The sequence below is a fragment of the Pan paniscus genome, chromosome 6 (genome assembly GCF_029289425.2).
Source record: "Pan paniscus chromosome 6, NHGRI_mPanPan1-v2.0_pri, whole genome shotgun sequence".
In the NCBI taxonomy this organism is placed as follows: domain Eukaryota; kingdom Metazoa; phylum Chordata; class Mammalia; order Primates; family Hominidae; genus Pan; species Pan paniscus.
In genome coordinates this window covers 31988759-32009918 of record NC_073255.2, presented here as the reverse complement: position 1 = coordinate 32009918, position 21160 = coordinate 31988759, and the positions used below count along the sequence as shown (strand labels likewise).

At 54.7% G+C, this 21160-nt stretch overlaps 2 protein-coding genes across 2 annotated transcripts; both read left to right on the top strand.

The window, feature by feature from the left end:
• Positions 1–2051: 2051 nt before the first annotated feature.
• On the top strand, positions 2052–10083 carry HOXA10 (homeobox A10). Its single transcript, XM_003807901.8, has 2 exons — positions 2052–7340; positions 8516–10083. Exons 1-2 carry the CDS (start codon positions 6383–6385, stop codon positions 8788–8790), a joined length of 1233 nt encoding a protein of 410 aa, XP_003807949.3. The 5' UTR covers positions 2052–6382; the 3' UTR covers positions 8791–10083.
• A 1587-nt stretch (positions 10084–11670) lies between these two features.
• Positions 11671–18278, top strand: HOXA9 (homeobox A9). The gene is made up of 2 exons (XM_003807902.6): positions 11671–15837; positions 16875–18278. Exons 1-2 carry the CDS (start codon positions 15258–15260, stop codon positions 17111–17113), a joined length of 819 nt encoding a protein of 272 aa, XP_003807950.1. The 5' UTR covers positions 11671–15257; the 3' UTR covers positions 17114–18278.
• The last annotated feature ends 2882 nt before the right edge of the window (positions 18279–21160 follow it).

Sequence of the window (21160 nt, the reverse complement as noted above, 5' to 3'; positions counted from 1 at the left end):
TGCTTTCTCCCCAGCTCCCAGCTGAGGCTGCTTTTTCCCTTTGGGGGAAAAAAAAAGGATGCCGATTTCCTCTTTGTTTGCTGCCTTTGAACTTCTGCCTTAAAATTGGACATCACCCATAACCTTGAGGAGAAGGGCTGAAAGAACAGAGCCCTTTGTTGCCCACCCCACCCTCTCTTCAGCCACCCAGGCAGGGCCAGAGCAGCAGATAGGGTCGCATTTGGAGAGAGGCCCCAGACCCCACTCTGTTTATTTGTTTGTGTGTTTGTCTAACTGGCGCGACTGGGGAAATCGAGCTGAAAGGGTAGTGGGACAGATCCAGAGATGAATGTCTAGGTTGATAGGCAGACACGCAGACATGAACAAGGGCCCTCCTGGGGGGCAGGGAGGGGGCGGGCTGGGAAGCCTGGGTTTAGGGAAAGACTTCCTTTGGGATGGTTAAAGATTAACCAAAGTCTCTCAAGTTGCTAGAGAGAGTCTAGCCAGGAGGACTGCTCGCGGGCGGGCGGCGGGCGGGCGCGGGTTTGATTTCTGAGCCCTATAAAAGCCCATCCTCCGATGGCTGTGACAATGTGGTCGTAAACCCGTCCGGGGCCGGCCAATTTGCATATTTGGAATGCGCCGCTATAAACCCGGCTGGGGTTTTGCAGCGATTTCTTAGATGTAAAAATGAGATCTCAATAGCAGCGGGCTGGGCACATCCTCTCCTCTCTCCTTCTCTCTCTGCCCGGAGCTGGTTTCCGTCTCTCGGCTCGGGGCTGGAACTCCGGCCCAACCTAGGCGCGCAGCCGCCACGAGATGGCGCACTTTCGATCAATGTCAAAGCCGCCGGGGAGCCGGGAACACCAGCATGATTCTTGGCCTTTGTTCGCTTCTGATACTAAGAGCAACACGGTACATTATTTCACTTGTCCCGCTCCCCTTCATAACAGAAAAAGGGGACTCACCCTCAAGAAGTGATTGGTATGGTAATTTAAAGCAACGCGCATTCGCTAGGCCTCGCGAGCGTCGCCGCGCGGAGAAGCCAGCTGCCCCTTGGCAGTGATTTCGGAAATGTGTCAAGGTAAGAGGCCACAAGTTTAGCAATTTCAGTCTGGTGGGGCGGGAGTGGGGAGGTGGCCGATGTCTAAGCAGGGCTCTCGGGAACGTGGCTGGGTTTGTGAGGTGACGCGGTAGGGAGCCCCCACCCCATTGCTCCCGAAGGTTGGAAAGCAGGGGGAGGCCTAAGTAGAAAAGTTGAGGATTTTAGCTCCTTGCGCCAGCATTTCACCCGAGGCGAATCTTTCGATTTTGTAGAAATATACAGAATAGAATGGGCTAGGGATGAGAGGCATCTAGGCGAAAGTGTTCCAGCTGTGCTGCGATAGGGGGTTGTGGGAGGGCAAAAAAAAAGGTGATCGCGGGTTGAGGAAAACAAAGTTTCCATTCTAAACAATGGGGTGGTAGAAGTCTGCGGCCGCTAAGGCGAGCTTATTCCCAGGGGCAGAAGTCCTGGAGGTCACTGGTTTCCTACTAGGTGCATCTCTATGTCTGCCCGGCAGCTTGGAGAAAACCTTTGTTCCGAAAAAGGCCAATTCGGAGAAGTCGCACGTGATTTTTGAGAGTGCCAGACAAGTCTCTGTGTTGCATACTTGGAGTACGCTGTTATAAACCCAGCTGCAATTTCGCAGCAACTTCTTACGTATGAAAATTAGATCTTTTGTAGAAGATATTTTGCAAATATGCAAAAATGTATTGGTAAATACTAATACTTTTTTAAAAAGCTGGAACCGAGGATAAATTTTGACGGAGCAATCACTCCATCGGGGTTGTCATCAAACACATTTTAAATGAAAAAATTCCATTACATTTTGGAGGATCGATTCAAATTCCCTCTTTCTCCTATATTTAATTTTTTCTACTATTTTTCCATTAGTTTCCCACATCTTTTTCTTTTCCCAAATATACAGTGCGTGGTGAGTGGGGTGAATCCCAGAGAAAGTAGGCACTGCCTGTTTGTTGCGTAAATTTTGCCTATCATAGTTACTAGTCTTTGTTGAAGGCTGGCTCCCAAACTATGCCGGAGCAAAGCAACAAGGCAAGAAATGAGCGCTCACCCAGTGAGCTGCTCTCTGCAGCGGGAGCCCTCCCTACAATGCCAGAGCCACCTCCAGTTCTAAGGCCAGAGGCTGTTTATTATGAACAAATCTAAGAATATTGCAATTCAAAGGGTGTGTGAAAAGGCCCCAACACTTCCCTAACAGGGGAAGGGCCATCTTAATGGTTGGATTTAGAAAACTTTAAAAGTATGTTGTTTAGTAATAGATTGCACCTGATAGATTCAAAACAGACACATCAAATATCCCTGAAAATGTTGACATTCTTAAAGATGAATGGGAAAAGAACATCATTGCTTGTGGAAAAATTTTCTAACTATGCATAAATGCGTGGATATGAGAAGCTCTGATTTTTTTTCTTTTTTTGCTAAAGCCAGATATGTAAAAGCAGCCTTTATTTTTCCTCTGTGGGACTGCAGCCCAACTCCACCGCTGGATAATTCAGAGCCTTGAAAGCATTGAGAGTGCCCTCCAGATACAAATTGCTTACTAGCAGTTTCGATCTCAGGACCTGGTATCTTTTCATTAGGAACTTGTTTTTCATAATAGTTTATTTCTCACTGCTTACAAGGGCCTACTCAGAAGGAGTACCTAGTGAACTGCAGCCTAATCCTTGCCGAAGGCCTTAATCCATGGGCCTGGTGTTTACTTTGGCCCCATAGGGCTGGCGGGTTATTACCCAGGTAGAAATGGGCAATATTTCCTCCTAAATAAAACATGGGCTCTGGAGGTGACTGTGTAACCGCTGCATAAGGCCTGGTTGAGGCAAGCAGACACTGAAGATTTAGGTCAAAGTTACCCTGAGGGAGAGGGAGAAATTTAGTAGCTGGGAAGAATGGCAAAAAAGAAAGAAGGCAAATGAGCACGAGGGAGGAAAAGTGCTTGGAAGCCGACCCACACTACAACTGAATCGCTTTCTTCATCTCTTGGGGTGGGGAATCTCAGGAAAGCCGAGGCGCTCAATAAATGGAATATTTTATTGAGAAACCTAACACTCCAGTGTTAAAGTCTAGAGAGCATGGGAGCCTTGGAGGTCGGTCAGGGATGCTGGGGGCTAGGAGACCAACTGAGAGGCCAAGGAGGCGTTTAACTTGAGCTTCTGCTGCGTTAGTATCCTCTCATTTGAACCAGCAGCAGCCGGCCCGCCTGCAGCCGGCCAGCTCACCGGCAGTGTCTCGCTGCGTTTCCCGCTCAGCAAGCCCTGGTGGGAGTTGGAAGGCAGTCCTGGGCCAGAGAGGGGCTGCCATACATGAGCTTACACACTCTTTTTAAAAGCCAGAAGGAGCTCAAGCCCAACATCCCATTTGGTTTATTACAAGGGGGAAAAAGTCATGCTAAAGAAACACATCTGGCTCCCCACAGAAAGGTCACTGAAGACCCAAGTGCCAATGCCACGGCTTGCGAGGCCCATAGCAGGCCTTCCAGCTCCTCTACTCTTCGGCTGGGGCAGCCTTTTGTAGCAGATGCAATACAAACTGACTTTTGTAACCTTGGTTGGCACGCGCAGGTCCCTGGATTCTATCCAGCCTAGAAGCCCATTTGGCTGCCCTACAGGGCCCTGACCTGAGCTGTCTGCTGCAGGGCACCCAGCTTGTTTTGCCAGCCAAATTGGCAGGGCCCCCAAGTCCCAGGACACTGGGGGACTCTGGAAGACCCAAGGAAAAGACTGAGGGGTGTGTGAACTCCTTCGAAATGATGGATCAAATTGTGGGAATATACAGATATGCATTTTTCACAGAATGAGTCAAAACTTACTTGGATTTTCCAGAAGGGTCCTGACTCCCTAAAAGGTTAGGAAAGATAGGTTAAGATCATTGTCTTTTACTTTATTTGTATAGCCTCCACTATCTCAAATATATACTGGACCTTCCCAGATGTCGGCCTGGGAAGTTGCTTTCTGCATTTAGCCTGGAGAGGCATGACTCTAGGCCCAGGTCCTGGCCCACTGACCTGCTACGGCTCATTATCCATGAGGAAACCTCGAAGGTCTTGGGACCCACTTGCCAAATGACACAGCTTTTCTGAGAGGCATGGGCAGTGCTGAAAAGCAAAGCTTCCTTCCTAGGCAGCCCCCAGCTCTGTGGCATTTCCAGGTGGCATTGCTAAGGGCAACAGTCCCAGCCAGTTCCACCCTTCTGGTGAGCAGAGTAAGGACCAGGTAGATCCGGGAAGCTAAAGATAGGGCCACTGGCTGCGGTGCTCTGAAGCTTTTCTGCACTCAGGTTCGTCCGTCTCGTGGGCCTAGAGGGTAGAGAATTTGCCTTGGCCTTGGGCGCAGGAGCATGCGAAGAGCGAAGGAGAGTTAATGATCTCTTGGCACAGACCCTGTCTTGATCCCTCTAAAGCCGCTGCTGCAGCTTCAAGACCCTGTCAAGCTGGAGAGAACTGGCTTTCTTATTCTCTCTCCCCTCCTGTTTCTCTCTCTTTTCTCTCCCTCTGTCCGTCTCTCCTTCTATCTCTCTCTTTTTCTTTCCATCCTCCTCCTCCGCACCCTGATGCTCAGTCCTCAAGGCCGGGTCACCGTGGGGCGCCGAGGTTGAAGTGGCTGGAGCGCCGCGCTAGCAGTGGAGCGGCCTTCTGGGCCCGGAGCTCGGAGCAGCCACCGCCCGCAGCGACCGCAGCTGCTTGAATCTCAGAAGCCAGAGCTGGAGCTCTACCTAGCCAGCTCTCTCCGCGCTTTCAGGGTCCTCTCAGGCTCCTCTTCCACCTTGGGCTGGATTCACACTGGGAGGAAGGAGGCAAAGTGCCGCGTATGACCCGGATGCAAGAGTCTTTCCCAGCTGAAGGCAGCGGCCTGAGCGGTCTATTTCCTGGGATGCCGGCGTTCAGTAATGCCAGCTCCGACTGGGGCCGGAGGGGCGGGCAGGCCTAGAGTATCCTGGAGACCTGAAGCCCACAGGCCAGGGGCAAGGCAGCGACCTCCCGGGCTCCACTGGATCTGGCCGGAAAAGGTTGCATTTCCTGAGACTAGCATGAGGCTCACACTTGGGGGCTAGCACCCCAGGCCGGCCATTTCCAGTTGGCTAAAACAGAGCCCCTGCGCCTGCTGAGCAAAGGGCCTGACCTCCACATGCTCTTATAACAGGACCATGAGCCCAGCCCGGCCTTGCAGGGAAAGGATTTCCTCACCGAGGCCTCGTTAAAATGCACACACTGCAGGAGCAAGGACTGCCCTAGCTGAGGGTATGGGAGGGAGGGGAAGAGGGGAGGGGACAGAGAGGTAGGAGTGTAGTGACACTGGTTCTTGTTGTAGCCTCCGGGAGCATATGAGTGCCAAAGCTAACAGGAGAGCAGGAACATAAAGCAGCGGAGGTGTACACCGGGCACACCCCTCCAAGTCTCTCACTTTGGGCCAGCCAAGGACCCCAAGGCCAGCATTTTACTTCCCCGAAATGACTGTGGGCTTAGAGTCTTCCCTAGGTGATGAGGGGATGCTTGGATCTGGCTCTGGCCTTGGGAGTGGGAGTGGGGCCGTCTTTCCATCAAGGCTGGCAGCCGCTTCCCACCCCCAGTCCCGCCAGCCCACCAAAGTCCACTGACAGGAGTTGTAGAGAAGGCAAGCCAGGTGAGCACAACACCAGAGGAGAAGATCCTAACTGGATCAACGGACTAGGGGAGAAAAGTGTTGGGGGTTAGGGGCTAGGGAACAACCACTGCATTATGGGGAAAAATCTGTGGATACTGGAAGTAGAGGCAAGTCAGCTTCCAGTTCACTCTGGGCTCCTGACACTCTGAGGATCCTGACGGCCATAGGGCCAGGTTCGCCACTTTTGGGGAGGCAGAATTCAGACAAGGGGCCAGCTCCAGTTCCAGAGCTGAATGGGAAGCGCGTGAGTCCCCGACACGGCCCCTTCAGTGGTTAGAGTACACCGGGGACTAGTGGCAGCTTCTGCGACAGGGATGGTGAGCACCCAAGGCAGACTGGGCGCGCACCATAAACACCCCACTTGTTAACTGCGCGGGGCCCAAGGGCGCTTCTAAGGGACCCAGTCCGGGTAGGGGCGGGGCGAGCCCAATGGCCAGGCCCCCCCACCAGCCACGTTGGGGCAGCCCCCACAGCTCCCGGCCTTCGGGCCAAGGTGTCGGGCGTGCGTCTCCTGGCCCATCAATACAGATTACATATTTATATCAATCGCGGGCTCTGAGGGCGCCCTCGGAGAGCGGCCCCGCGCCTACGAAACCAAACTGGGAGTGGTCGCGCGGAAACTCTGGCTCGGGATTGGCTGCGGGCGCCCGCCGCGGTGCGGGGGGATTGCTAATCGTATTCAGCATGTTTTGCACAAGAAATGTCAGCCAGAAAGGGCTATCTGCTCCCTTCGCCAAATTATCCCACAACAATGTCATGCTCGGAGAGCCCCGCCGCGAACTCTTTTTTGGTCGACTCGCTCATCAGCTCGGGCAGAGGCGAGGCAGGCGGCGGTGGTGGTGGCGCGGGGGGCGGCGGCGGTGGCGGTTACTACGCCCACGGCGGGGTCTACCTGCCGCCCGCCGCCGACCTGCCCTACGGGCTGCAGAGCTGCGGGCTCTTCCCCACGCTGGGCGGCAAGCGCAATGAGGCAGCGTCGCCGGGCAGCGGTGGCGTTGGCGGGGGTCTAGGTCCCGGGGCGCACGGCTACGGGCCCTCGCCCATAGACCTGTGGCTAGACGCGCCCCGGTCTTGCCGGATGGAGCCGCCTGACGGGCCGCCGCCGCCGCCCCAGCAGCAGCCGCCGCCCCCGCCGCAACCACCCCAGCCCGCGCCGCAGGCCACCTCGTGCTCTTTCGCGCAGAACATCAAAGAAGAGAGCTCCTACTGCCTCTACGACTCGGCGGACAAATGCCCCAAAGTCTCGGCCACCGCTGCCGAACTGGCTCCCTTCTCGCGGGGCCCGCCGCCCGACGGCTGCGCCCTGGGCACCTCCAGCGGGGTGCCAGTGCCTGGCTACTTCCGCCTTTCTCAGGCCTACGGCACGGCCAAGGGCTATGGCAGCGGCGGCAGCGGCGCGCAGCAACTCGGGGCTGGCCCGTTCCCCGCGCAGCCCCCGGGGCGCGGTTTCGATCCCCCGCCCGCGCTAGCCTCCGGCTCGGCCGATGCGGCCCGGAAGGAGCGAGCCCTCGATTCGCCGCCGCCCCCCACGCTGGCTTGCGGCAGCGGCGGGGGCTCGCAGGGCGACGAGGAGGCGCACGCGTCGTCCTCGGCCGCGGAGGAGCTCTCCCCGGCCCCTTCCGAGAGCAGCAAAGCCTCGCCGGAGAAGGACTCCCTGGGTAAGCAGGCCTGCAGAGGGCTGCAGTCAGGCGGGCAGACAGGCAGACACAAGGAGGAGAAGGATCAGAAAACTAGGAGCCCGCGCAGCAGCCGGCCGGCCTTGGCCCAAGCTGCAGGCAGGCTGACCTTGTGAACTTGCTTTTTAATATTTGGGCGTGGGGACGCAGTAAAATTCATGTCCGGCTTAGCGCCCCACAGCAAGACGTCCTCGGCGCTGGCCTCAGCTCCCCCTGACTAGGGACGAGGACACCAGCGAGCAGGCCCCCTCCTGTGCGCTCTTTCCTGTGGCCGGGAGCACCCAGAGCCCTGGTCCCTGCCCAGCCTGCGCGGCGCGGCCCACGCGGGGGGAGGGGGAGGGAGGGAAAGTAGCTCGCCCGCAGATAGCGCGGATGTTTGTAAGGCATCCAAAATAAGCAGCCGCCAGCGCCAATAAATAAGCCCATTAACCGGCGAAGTTCGAGTTTACGATCCCCCATGCTTTTTTCAAAGTTGCTGAGGGGCGGGAATCTTCGTTGCGGGAAGAAGAAAAGGCAAATCCGGCCTGGAAGCGGGGGGCCCTGAGCTGAGAGCCAGAGAAGAGCCATTTCCCTTCCCCTGGACCTCGGAATCGCCCAGCTATCTATCCCTGGCTCCTGGAGAAACTTGAGGGAGGGCCCTTGACCCCCGAATCGGTTTTTCCTGCCTTCCCCATTGGACCAATGATGCCCTTCTTTCTCCCCTTATCGAGACTTGGGCAATCAGGGCCCTGGGGTGAGACAGCCAAGCTGCCTGGCCCATCTTCCAAGTAAGCACCCCGCGCTCCTAGCCTGGGGGCTACAGGAAATGCTTGTCTGCCATATGGCAAGAGGCAAAGAAAAGCGTTAAGTTCAAGATGTACAGCCTGCCCTCCCAGGCCTTTCCTTCTGCAAGCATCTACGGCTTAGCGCTAAAACAGGTGTTTGGAAAAGTGGGGGAAATGTAAATTGGAAGGGTCATGTAGATTGAAGGCCCACTCAATTTTTGTCATGACTTTTGGAGGAACTGCTTGCTCTCAGCAAGCCAAAAACGGGGTCACGACTCTCTTCTCTGTGACTTGGGACATCTCTCTTATGGGAGAAACGGAGGCAATTCACCCCCGCGGGCAGCCCGTGTGGCCTCGACTTAATCATCCCCTCTTTATTCTCTTACATGCCAGGCAATTCCAAAGGTGAAAACGCAGCCAACTGGCTCACGGCAAAGAGTGGTCGGAAGAAGCGCTGCCCCTACACGAAGCACCAGACACTGGAGCTGGAGAAGGAGTTTCTGTTCAACATGTACCTTACTCGAGAGCGGCGCCTAGAGATTAGCCGCAGCGTCCACCTCACGGACAGACAAGTGAAAATCTGGTTTCAGAACCGCAGGATGAAACTGAAGAAAATGAATCGAGAAAACCGGATCCGGGAGCTCACAGCCAACTTTAATTTTTCCTGATGAATCTCCAGGCGACGCGGTTTTTTCACTTCCCGAGCGCTGGTCCCCTCCCTCTGTCTTCAGCCTCTGCCCAGGAACTCGCACCTGTGCTGGAGCCCTGTTCCTCCCTCCCACACTCGCCATCTCCTGGGCCGTTACATCTGTGCAGGGCTGGTTTGTTCTGACTTTTTGTTTCTTTGTGTTTGCTTGGTGCTGGTTTATTTGTTGTTTTCTGGGGGAAAAAGCCATATCGTGCTAAAATTCTATAGAGATAGATATTGTCCTAAGTGTCAAGTCGTGACTGGGCTGGGTTTGCTGTCTTGGGGTCCCACTGCTCGAAATGGCCCCTGTCTTCGGCCGAGCTGGTTTCCTGCCCAGCCTGGGGCAAACCTAGCCGGAAGGCCGAGGTCCCATTGTTGGCGCTGAGGTGTCTGGCCTGAGGTCAATGGTGCAAAGGAGCCGCCACCGGGCATGTCTGCCTGGAGTGCTGTGCTGTGTTTAATCAGGGGATACAGGCCCCTGGGTTTCTTTTTTCTTTCTTCCTTTCTTCCTTGGCCAAGAGAAGGGCTTACAGGCATGGACATGCAGGTTGGCAAACGGGCTTGACTTTGGCTGATTTAAAAAGTGAGAAAGAAAGTAAAAAAGGTTAATTTTTCCTTCCTCTGTAAGATATCCCAGCTTTAAAAAGAAAAAAAAGAATTACCAAGAGAAGGGGACTTCTCTTCCAGTTTCTGTAAGGTCTTACATTGCCTGACTAAAATGTTTCATTTACCTCTAAATTTCCATATCCTTCTGGCTGTAGATAAATAATGTAGTTTTGTTTATGCATTTGGAATTAGTGGATTTTTTGTCATTAAAATTGTTACCACTGGTAACATGTGACAAGCACACCACAATTCTCCCTATCTTGTGAAGTTGTTTTTTTAAATCGCCTTGAACAAAAAGTTTTTTTTTTGTTTTGTTTTTGCTTTCTGAAATTCACAGAAGCCTAGGAGGACTGGGGTAAGCAGAATAAACTAGAGAAGGGAGACATTGTTTGGATTTCCTTTATACTGTGAAGTTACATGCATAAAAGGGTCAAACCTGTAGATGCAGAAAAAGAAAAAAACTATAAATACAAATCTGTATAAATGTCTATTATTATGAAGAATTGCCAATCTTGTTTTAAGCAAATGCATTCTATCGTTATTATAAATGTTAGTTCTAGCTCTATTTACTTCTAATCTTAAATCAGAATAAATTAATATTGTATTGCTGCTGTGCGTGGAAAAAGACGATGTTTATGTTCTTATAGAATAAAAGCTGTGGAATGAAGCTTTTTAATTTTACCTCTTTTTTGACTTCTTATCTTCACCTTCCACTTTATCCCGTTCACCACTTTTACAACAGAAGGACTAACCCGAGCCCCTGCAATTACTTTAGGCATCTATTTAAATATTACCTAGACGGTCGTAATTTGTCTGGGCCCTATAGCCCTGGTGCCGTAAGGTTTGTCGGCTTTTGTTCAGTTTTATGGCTTGCTAGTATATCTGGATTGTGGCTGTCTTGGACCAGTGATTTCAGTTGAGAGGGGAGCTGCATAGACAGAGGAAGCCAAACAGGATTTCTTTCGGGAGCCCCAGGGAGGCTTGCAGAGGCCGGTTATTTTGCGGGTGTCTGGGTCTCAGATGACCCTCAATCTGAATCGGGGAGCAGGCCTGGCCCACAGCGCATCTCTAGCCGCTGGAGGCAGCGGTTAGGTGGACCCGGGCTGGACTGCATGGGGGCCTCCCCCTCCCCCAGTACGGCCTCCCCCACCTGGCGGCCCTCCTTAGGGCCACGCGTTTCCTGCTTGCCAGAGTTGGGGGGGGGGGCTAAGGGGAGGGGGCGCAGGAGCGCGCGCCCCGGCGGGCGGGCAGCTAGGAGGGAGAGGGGGAGAGCGAGAGGCGGGAGGCCGGGGCCAGACAGGGAGCCGGGATCTGTACCGTCCCTGGCGCTTTCGAGCCTTCCACGGCTACCGCCGCTTGGCGCCGGCTCGCTGGGCTGCAAGATTTGGGAAAGCAGCGCGCACACTGCTTCTCGGAGCTGCTCTCGTCTCGCCTGCTCCCCGCCTTTATTCCTCTCTCCCTGCCTTTCCTCCCTCTCTTTTCCTCCCTCTCCCTCCCAGGAATACCTTACTGGGGCCTGTGGCTTCCCCTTCCTTGACGCATTTGCGGCCGCCTGGGGCACTCTGTTGCACTGGCGGGCGCAGGTTGCCTAGGGGCTGGGCTGGGCCGGGCCAGGCGCGATGGCAGGGTTCTCTCCTTGGCGGCGGCGGCGGCGGCGGCGGCGGCAGCGGCGGAGGCGGCGGCGGCGGCGGGCGAGGCAGCCCTTCGCGGGCAGCACCAGAACTGGTCGGTGATTTAGGTAGTTTCCTGTTGTTGGGATCCACCTTTCTCTCGACAGCACGACACTGCCTTCATTACTTCAGTTGAAATCGTCTCCAGGTACCTCTGCGCGCGGGGGTCGGGCCGGGCGGGGCATCACGGCCCTGGTCGTGCCAGGCCTGCGGTGGCAACCTCGGCTTTCCCTGCGCAGGAGCCTCGTGTCTTTCTCCGCAGCGCTTTGCCAGCCGGCCGGCTTTCCCTTTCCACCACACACCTCCACCTGGTCACAGCAGGTAGGGTTAGGTTGGCTGCTCCTTCGCGGACGCCGGGGGCGTGGTAGGAATTCTGGGCTTTGGGCCATTCAAGGTCAGGGGCGCGCGCTTCCATCCTGAGCCTCCCACTGGAGGCCTGCGCCTGCCCAGCGACCTCCTGCCATTCTCTTGTAAGGCTGGAACACACACACACACACACACACACACACACACACACACACACACACACACACCAGTCCCGGGTGTGAGCTCAGGAAAGAACCTCCTTCCAGTGGAGACTCAGGCTGGACTAGGAAGGATAGGGCAGGCTGGAATCCTGGCCTTGTCACTTACCCTTCTCTCTGTAAGCTCGGCCGCTGCTAGGAGTCGCCTCTCTTTTCTTCCTTCTTTTCCCTGTCTTCCCTTCCTCTTTTATCTCTTTCTTTTTTTCTTCTTTCCTTTGCTCCTTCCTGCTTTCTTTTCTTCTGTTGGTCTTTTTTTCATCTTCCGTCTCTGCCAGATTCTATCTCACCTCCTTATCTCCTTCCCAAAGCATCCTTGGGGAGGGGCCCAGAGCTGGCTTCAGAAGAGCCTAGGGGGTCTCACTTTCCTCTGCGGCTCAAGTAGAGGTTGGGAAGTCTGCCGAGGAAGGGCCCGCGTGGGGCGGCTGCCGAGGGCGGTGGGTTTGGGCCTGGTGTGTTACTCTGCAGACAAGGCCTCGGTTATGATCACGACCGGATGGCGGCAGCCTTGCGTTTCTTCGCCTGTCGCTAACGGCTGACTAGGAAATCTGATTAGGGGACATTCGCTGCAGCTTTGTGTGCCCATATCGAGGGCAGGGAGGCCTTCGCCAGCCTCACTGGGGACTGGAGCTGAGGCCCAACCAGCCTCGCTGGAGCCTGGCCATTCGCTGGGAAGCTCTTAGGTGGCTCTTCCCGGCCTGCCGGTCACAGCTTGGGGTTTGACCGCATTGAGGGAGACTGGCTAGGGCAAAGCTTCACTGCTTGCTTGCTAGTGGCTTCCATTAGGTACAAAATATGTTCCATACAGCACCTTTGTGCAGCTGGGTGCTGGAGAAGGGGACCCTTCCAAGAGCCAGTATGTTTTAAATGGGCAAAAAGAATCCCAAATTCCAGAGCCATTGATATAAACTTGAGTCATCGTTCCAAATTGTAGTCTACAGATGGGAGCCAGTCTGACCATTTTCCCTACAGAAAACAGAAAACAAACTATCTCTCCCTACTCCCAACACACACAGTTACAGATTCGTGCCCACAAAGCTGTTTCCTTTCCCTGCCTGGACTGGAGGCCCAGGAACTCTTTCGTTGCACAGCCACCGACCTGCTGTCTGAAAGGACCACACACCCCATTCCCTTCAACTCCTCCCTGCCATTTTCTGGACCAGGGCATTGGATTTATTTCAGAGATCACAGTTTCAGAAATCTCAGTCGAGAAGGGGCCGTTTTAAATTATACTCATTTATTATTTCTTTATGCATATGCAATCTCTTTCACTTCGAAAATAAAAGCAGACAAAAAAGTCAGACTATTCTGGCTCCAAACCTTTGGGCTGAAGGAAGACAATATTTGGTTTTCTGATTTTTCTCCCCTTTCTAGGCACCAGTAACATCTGCTTAACACTCAACGCTTGCTAATTGTTCAGTAAGTCTCTTATTTTGGGGCTAAGGCTGTTTAAAGGAACAGCTTTTTTACTTAAAAAATACTGAAATAATCAGTGTCTTCTCAGGCATAAAACGTGGAAAAGGCATCCAGACATGCCCAGCCCATTTGCAGACACTTAAAATTGGGAGCCAGGGTTTCCTCCAGGGTTAATTTTTTAAATGAAAATCTCAGAGGCCTGGCGGACTGCGGGGTATTTAGGACACGGTGGACTGTGGTGGGGGTGGGCATGACCTAGAGGAATTTATGGGGCAGGGAAAATATTAGGCGGAGGGAGATGAGGCGGACAGGACGGGGCCATGTCGGAGTTCATTGTGTCGGCCACTTCCCTCTTCCAGGCGCGGGTGCAGGAAGGGGCACCCAGTCGGTATCCGCGCGGCTTGGCAGCCTCGCTGGTATTTGGGAGTCCCAGCCGGAAGTGTGTCAGGGTGTTTGAGGGGGGGATTACTGGAACTGCTGGTGAGGATGAAGGCAAAAGAGAGAGAGAGAGATGGAAGCGCCCGAGGCCGCCAGCCTCGCCGCCAGGGAAGTGGGCTAATGAAAAACACACTGTTGCAGGCACAGTATCCACACGTGAATTTGATTACCCCTTTTCTAGGAGTCGCTGCTTTCTGTTAGGAATTGGGGGCAGGGGGAGTTTCCTTCCAATTAACGGAGTGGCGGCGACCTTTTAATTTACCCCCAACGGGTGAGAAATAAACTTCCCCAACGTGGCCAGGCCCAGGAATGGGACTGGAGTCGATGCCCTTTTACCCTTCCCCGTTCTAATTTCCAGCCCTGGCCTTGAGCTGTGGCTGCCTCTCTTTCGGCCTTGTACCTCTCCGCCGAGTCGCCGGGCCCCGTAGGTAACCAAGGCGAGGCCCGGAGTAGCAGCTGGAAAGGGGGGAAGGAGCCCTGAAAGGCTCACACGGCCCCGGGACAGGCCACATCGGTGCGGACCTCCCAGGTTCCGGAGCTGCGGGGTCTCTTAGGCGAGGCTGCCTTTTCCCAAACCGAACTTGCCTTCCATTCATGACACTTGGAGTTTTTTCCCCAGCTGGGATTCACGGAGCGCAACCAGGCTTGCAGCGCTCATGGTTAGAGCCTCTGAGGCTGGAGCACAGGGCTGGGTCGCCAGCCGCCTGCGCCTGGGAATCCTGATTGCCAGCTGATGAGAAAGGCGGGCTGGGCGCGCGTGTGCGTGGGGTCGAGGGCCGGGGACCGAGCGCGCCGCACAACCAACCAGGCCCTCAAACCCTTCGCCCTGGGGGCGGCTGGCCGCTCCCTCCTGGCCAGCTCCTCCGTGGCGTCCTCGCAGCAAAGGCGAATTTAAGGGTTGCCCGGGCGCCCCTCGCTCCAGGCGGGTAGCTGTGGGGACCTACACCCGCGGTACTCCCTGAGCGGCCGGTCCCTGCCTGGAGTGCCCTGGTAGGGCCAGCGGCGGCTCCGTTTGGGACGGATCCTGCGTTGAATTGGACTTTTCGAGGGCGGCCGCGGGTAAACTCGCCTCTCCCGGGGACCGCAGGGATTATTTACAGGGAGCTCGCCAACCAAACATAACAGTCTAACCTTTCCAAGTCCTCGTAAATTTTTACAGCTGGGAGCCACGGCGAGGCAAACGAATCTGTTGGTCGTTCCCGACTTCCCGCCAGCCTGTGTGGCTTCTGAAACAATAACTCCTTATGAAATATCATAAATATAGATTTAAATACAGTAGAGCGACAATGCGATTTGGCTGCTTTTTTATGGCTTCAATTATTGTCTAATTTTATGTGAGGGGCTCCGCTGGCCGCAATCGCACGCGGGACCCGCGCCTTCTTGATGGCGTGATTAATTGTGATATAAAATAGTCCGCTTAAGAAGTGTGTGTATGGGGGGGGGGGGAGACGGGAGAGTACAGAGACAAGGCTAGATTTGATCTTTTAATCGTCGTTGGCCACAATTAAAACAAACCCCGTCGTAGAGTGGCACGATCCCTTTACATAAAAACATATGGCTTTTGCTATAAAAATTATGACTGCAAAACACCGGGCCATTAATAGCGTGCGGAGTGATTTACGCGTTATTGTTCTGCTGGGCGGGCACGTGACGCGCACGGCCAATGGGGGCGCGGGCGCCGGCAACTTATTAGGTGACTGTACTTCCCCCCCTGGTGCCACCAAGTTGTTACATGAAATCTGCAGTTTCATAATTTCCGTGGGTCGGGCCGGGCGGGCCAGGCGCTGGGCAGGGCGATGGCCACCACTGGGGCCCTGGGCAACTACTACGTGGACTCGTTCCTGCTGGGCGCCGACGCCACGGATGAGCTGAGCGTTGGCCGCTATGCGCCGGGGACCCTGGGCCAGCCCCCACGGCAGGCGGCGACGCTGGCCGAGCACCCCGACTTCAGCCCGTGCAGCTTCCAGTCCAAGGCGACGGTGTTTGGCGCCTCGTGGAACCCAGTGCACGCGGCGGGCGCCAACGCTGTACCCGCTGCGGTGTATCACCACCATCACCACCACCCCTACGTGCACCCCCAGGCGCCCGTGGCGGCGGCGGCGCCGGACGGCAGGTACATGCGCTCCTGGCTGGAGCCCACGCCCGGTGCGCTCTCCTTCGCGGGCTTGCCCTCCAGCCGGCCTTATGGCATTAAACCTGAACCGCTGTCGGCCAGAAGGGGTGACTGTCCCACGCTTGACACTCACACTTTGTCCCTGACTGACTATGCTTGTGGTTCTCCTCCAGTTGATAGAGAAAAACAACCCAGCGAAGGCGCCTTCTCTGAAAACAATGCTGAGAATGAGAGCGGCGGAGACAAGCCCCCCATCGATCCCAGTAAGTGTCTCCTCCCTTCAAATCCGCCGCCGCCTCCACGCCGGCCTCCCGGATCTGCTGGCCCGCCAGGTTTCTCTCGAGCCTGCCTTCGTCCTCGCTGGAAGCCTCTCGAGTTGGGGCCAGGAGCCAGAAGTTGGTGTTTGGGACGCCTCAGATAGGGCCCCAAGTCTGGAGAGCAGTGAAGAGCGGCCCGCAGGGCTACGGGAGAGGAGGCGGCTGCTGCAGCGAGAGGGGGCGGGGCGGGCACTTCGGGACGATCCAAGACTGGCCGCCCCTCTCCTTGGCTGCCCAGGCCCAGGACCGAGATACTTTGGGCCGTTCTTCGAAAGCAGTGCAGCCCAGAGAGCCTTTTGTACAACTAGATGGTCCGTGAGCGGCGGCAGCCAGGGCAGCCGGAGCCGGGACGCTGGGGGAGACGGCCGATTCCTTCCACTTCTTGCCTTCGGCCAGTGGCGGCGTAAATCCTGCCAAGATGAGGCTGCGGGCGACCCGGGCCACAAGGGTCCTCATGCCAGATTATTCAAATAAGCCACAGACGTGATCAGCGGCCTTAGGGCGCCCTGACGGCTTGCCCCAGCTCCGAAGGCCTTCCAGGAAGGTTAAATAAGGAGTGGGGGGCGTAGAGGGACAGGTTGGGAAAGAAAGACGAAGTCAGTGAACGGGACAGAGGAATCCTAATCTTGCTACAGAACACAAGGCAGCATGCTTTCCCTCTGCGTGGCAAGGAGACCTGTTTCCAAATTTCATTCTATACAGCGTTCGGAGAGTGGGAGGAAGGAGAAGGGGGACAAGAGGACAGAGTAGGAGAAAGGAAGGTCTCGGAGGGGAGGGCGAGCCAAAGTTTTACTGCGTGCAATTTTAAGTGACTGTCTGTGCGTCTGTCTGCCAGGGTTCCATTGTGTCCGAGGCCTGACTGCCTTTCCTAACCAGTTCAGCAGAGTTCTGCACTTCGGCCAGAGACCCCATGCAGGAGGCTCCTTTGCCCCAGCAGGATGTGCGTCTTCTGCTCCTAAACCCAGTGTTTCTCTTCCCCGCAGATAACCCAGCGGCCAACTGGCTTCATGCGCGCTCCACTCGGAAAAAGCGCTGCCCCTATACAAAACACCAGACCCTGGAACTGGAGAAAGAGTTTCTGTTCAACATGTACCTCACCAGGGACCGCAGGTACGAGGTGGCTCGACTGCTCAACCTCACTGAGAGGCAGGTCAAGATCTGGTTCCAGAACCGCAGGATGAAAATGAAGAAAATCAACAAAGACCGAGCAAAAGACGAGTGATGCCATTTGGGTTTATTTAGAAAAAAGGGTGAGCTAGAGAGAAAAAGAAAGAACTGTCCGTCCCCCTTCCGCCTTCTCCCTTCTCTCACCCCCACCCTAGCCTCCACCATCCCGGCACAAAGCGGCTCTAAACCTCAGGCCACATCTTCCCCAAGGCAAACCCTGTTCAGGCTGGCTCGTAGGCCTGCCGCTTTGATGGAGGAGGTATTGTAAGCTTTCCATTTTCTATAAGAAAAAAGAAAAGTTGAGGGGGGGGCATTAGTGCTGATAGCTGTGTGTGTTAGCTTGTATATATATTTTTAAAAATCTACCTGTTCCTGACTTAAAACAAAAGGAAAGAAACTACCTTTTTATAATGCACAACTGTTGACGGTAGGCTGTATAGTTTTTAGTCTGTGTAGTTAATTTAATTTGCTGTTTGTGCGGCAGATTGCTCTGCCAAGATACTTGAACACTGTGTTTTATTGTGGTAATTATGTTTTGTGATTCAAACTTCTGTGTAATGGGTGATGCACCCATTGTGATTGTGGAAGATAGAATTCAATTTGAACTCAGGTTGTTTATGAGGGGAAAAAAACAGTTGCATAGAGTATAGCTCTGTAGTGGAATATGTCTTCTGTATAACTAGGCTGTTAACCTATGATTGTAAAGTAGCTGTAAGAATTTCCCAGTGAAATAAAAAAAAATTTTTTAAGTATTCTCGGGGATGCATAGATTCATCATTTTCTCCACATTAAAAATGCGGGCATTTTAGTCTCTCCATTATCTATATAGTCCTGTCTTGTCTATTGTATATATAATCTATATGATTAAAGAAAATATGCATAATCAGACAAGCTTGAATATTGTTTTTGCACCAGACGAACAGTGAGGAAATTCGGAGCTATACATATGTGCAGAAGGTTACTACCTAGGGTTTATGCTTAATTTTAATCGGAGGAAATGAATGCTGATTGTAACGGAGTTAATTTTATTGATAATAAATTATACACTATGAAACCGCCATTGGGCTACTGTAGATTTGTATCCTTGATGAATCTGGGGTTTCCATCAGACTGAACTTACACTGTATATTTTGCAATAGTTACCTCAAGGCCTACTGACCAAATTGTTGTGTTGAGATGATATTTAACTTTTTGCCAAATAAAATATATTGATTCTTTTCTTTTTTTTGCGGGTCTGCTCTTTGCACCTTCTTCTCTGGGTCAGGGGAGCCTGTGTAGAGTCTCTGGGTAGGGGCGGGCTGGGGTGGTGAGAAAGAGCCCCAATTTTGCCTCTGGCTGGCTTTCAGGAGCAGGACCTGCCACAACCAGTCCGCGGAGCTAAGCTCTCCCAAACAGGCCAGCTGCCTGGCGGCGAGAAAAGCTGGGAAACCCGGCGGAGGAGCCAGGCTCCCGGCCTTGTGTCTATGTGCGGGACGGCGGAGAAGCCCCTGAGGAGCTGGGCTGGGCTGGCCAGTAGCAGTGGAAAGACCACTCTCACCTTGGTGCCCCCGAGAAAATTCCCAAACCTGAGCCTTCGTTAGCTTGGTGAGGAAAAGGGGGAGAGGGTGACAGGATAGAGAGCTGGGAGCCGCCTTCTAAGCAGGCTCTGAAGAGGGAAATAGGAGCCCCACCGGCCCAACGTGGCCATGCAGGCAAACATTTTGGGGGCTTGCAAAGGAACAAAGCCCTGCATCCTCGCACCGCCGGACACCCCCGCGGAGTCCTGCCAGCCTGGCCCAAGAGAATCTGGGTCCTGCACCGCAAGCACCTCCCGAGCACAAGGCCTAACAGAGGCAGGGCTGAGGCAACTGACGAGCCCCTAAGCGCCATAAAAGAAAATGAGGGCTGTTACCGTTTATGGGGTGTAAAGGGCTACGAGGGGCGGGGGGGGGGGGGGGCGGGGAACGGCCACAACTTCGGAGGCTTGAGCGCTTTCCAGATGTGGCCGGAGGGTTCGGCCTCGCTTCCACCTCCTTGCTTCCCTCGCCCCACCCCCTTCCCCCACTCCACGACTTCTGCAAAGTTGGATGTGTTCTAAGCTTAAAAGGGGAACCAGGGCGCGGGTGGATGAGGCGTCCCCTAACCCCCACCCCCACCCCGCCGCCAGGTTGGGACGCCCTCTGTTGTTGCAGACAGAAGGAACTTCAAAGAATAGGCAGTAAGAGTGTGCCATAAAGGCCGGGTCTGCGAACTGTCTGGAATTCGTCCCTTAATGAGTTTACAACTGTCCAGCCCCAATTAGGATATTCCACCAAAGCCCTTTCATTTGTTCATTTGTTCTGTCTGCCGCCGATAAAGCGGCTGCGGAAACACCTCTTTTATTGGCATTGCCTCCTCTGCAGTAGATTCCGGGCTCCACGCAGACTCCCCGGGACCTAGGCCCACGCCCCTCCTTTGGGAGTGGGGTGCGGTGGGCTAGCCGGCGGCTCCCAAAGCTCAGGCCGGCGGAGGTAGCTGAGGCTGCAGTACCAAACGGCGGCCAGCAGATGGCAGTGTGGCTCCATGCAAGAGGCTTCCGCGCCGCCATCTCCCGCCTCTGCGACCCTTGTGAAGTTCCTAAGATGTCGACTTGACACGAGCCTTTCTGGAATGGGAGCCCCAGATTTTAGTGAACAGCCGCCCTATATTTTCTGGGCTGCTCAAGCCTGGCTAGAAGCCTCGCTAGGAAACAAGGAATCGGCGGGGGCTTGCCCGACCCTCACCGCTCGCGCCTCCCTGACCCCATCCCGGGGGCCCAGTGCTGCCGGGCTGCAGCTGTCCGGGCGGCCGCGGGGCTGTAGCTCCAGGCGCGGGCGCGGCTCCAGGGTCACCGTCCTCAGCTGGGACAGGCCTGACACAGCCAGGCGCCAGAGAGCCCCGGCTGACTGGCGGACACAGGAGGAACGCCTGCAGCCCCAGAACTTGATGACCGCCCAGAGGGTGTGCACGGTGCGTGCCGAGGGCTCACACCGTGGCCGCGGGTCCCGCGGCCGCCCAGGAGGCCCCCGAAACCTGCGACCTGGGTCAGGGCCCGGCGAGCCAGAACCCAAGACAGAGCCAGGACCCCGGGACTCGGCTGGCTTGAATCGAGACAATAAAATTAGGCGGTGAAAATTGGGCGTAAAGGCAATCTCGGTGTCCGACCACTGTAGGTATAGGGGCCGGGCCGAGTTGGCTGGGAGGAGAATCCCGGGGGACAAACCAGGGACTGCTTTGGTTATTTTCTTAATGTGATGTTTAATATAACAATCACACCGTAGCACCAAAAGTGTCGCACACAGTGTGGAAGCCGCCCGGGCTGTCTCTGGCCGCGGCATGCCCTCCGCTGTACAGGAACCGAGGTTGCTCTGGCGTTCACCCATCAGGAGGCCAGAAGGGAGGGGACCCCAATCCAGGCCCAGCCTCTCCCAGACCCTAGGCGGGGAACACGCTTCGGCCTCCTCTCGGGTGCGCGCATCAGCCACGGATGTCGAATGGTTCCAGAGGCAAAACGCAAAAGCAAACAGAGAACCTTTCGAAAGGCCCCGGAGCCCTGTGAACACGCTACACAGTGCATTTATTTGGGTTGTAATAGTCTCCGCCAAGCCCACAAAATGTTTACGACCCGCATCCCAGTGCTTTCACGCTGTAAAACTGGGGACTGGATTTTGGTTGATGTCTCTCCCGGGTGTTTGTTCTCTCTTTCCTTTCACACACACACAATATCTCTCCTTTCTCTCTCTCCCTCTCTGTCTCTCTATCCATATATATATATGGATAGATAGATAGATACAGATATTACAGACACATGCCTTCATTACATTTCCGTATATAATTTCACAACGTCTGATTGTAAGAAGGGTTTTATAGCTTCCCTGGGAGTCAACCGTGGCTTTGTATTCAAGCCGCAGATAGAGAGCTCAATTTATGTTAACTGCAAATAAATGGTGAAGTCGCAGATCCGTGGATGCAGAGAGAAAGCTCGATTTGTGTAACTACAAATAAATGAAGTCACAGATCGGTGGCGACTGCGTCTCTCCACTGATCACGGAGGCCTCAGGTAGGTGCAGGCCGCCCAGGGTCTCCCAGGCCTGGGGGGACTGTC

Excerpts from the sequence above, each read along its gene's own strand:
- HOXA10 (XM_003807901.8), top strand. The coding sequence starts at position 6,383 with ATGTCAGCCAGAAAGGGCTATCTGCTCCCTTCGCCAAATTATCCCACA. Across the intron at positions 7,341-8,515 it reads GCCGGAGAAGGACTCCCTGG|GCAATTCCAAAGGTGAAAAC; the intron begins GTAAGCAGGCCT and ends CTTACATGCCAG.
- HOXA9 (XM_003807902.6), top strand. The coding sequence starts at position 15,258 with ATGGCCACCACTGGGGCCCTGGGCAACTACTACGTGGACTCGTTCCTG. Across the intron at positions 15,838-16,874 it reads CAAGCCCCCCATCGATCCCA|ATAACCCAGCGGCCAACTGG; the intron begins GTAAGTGTCTCC and ends TCTTCCCCGCAG.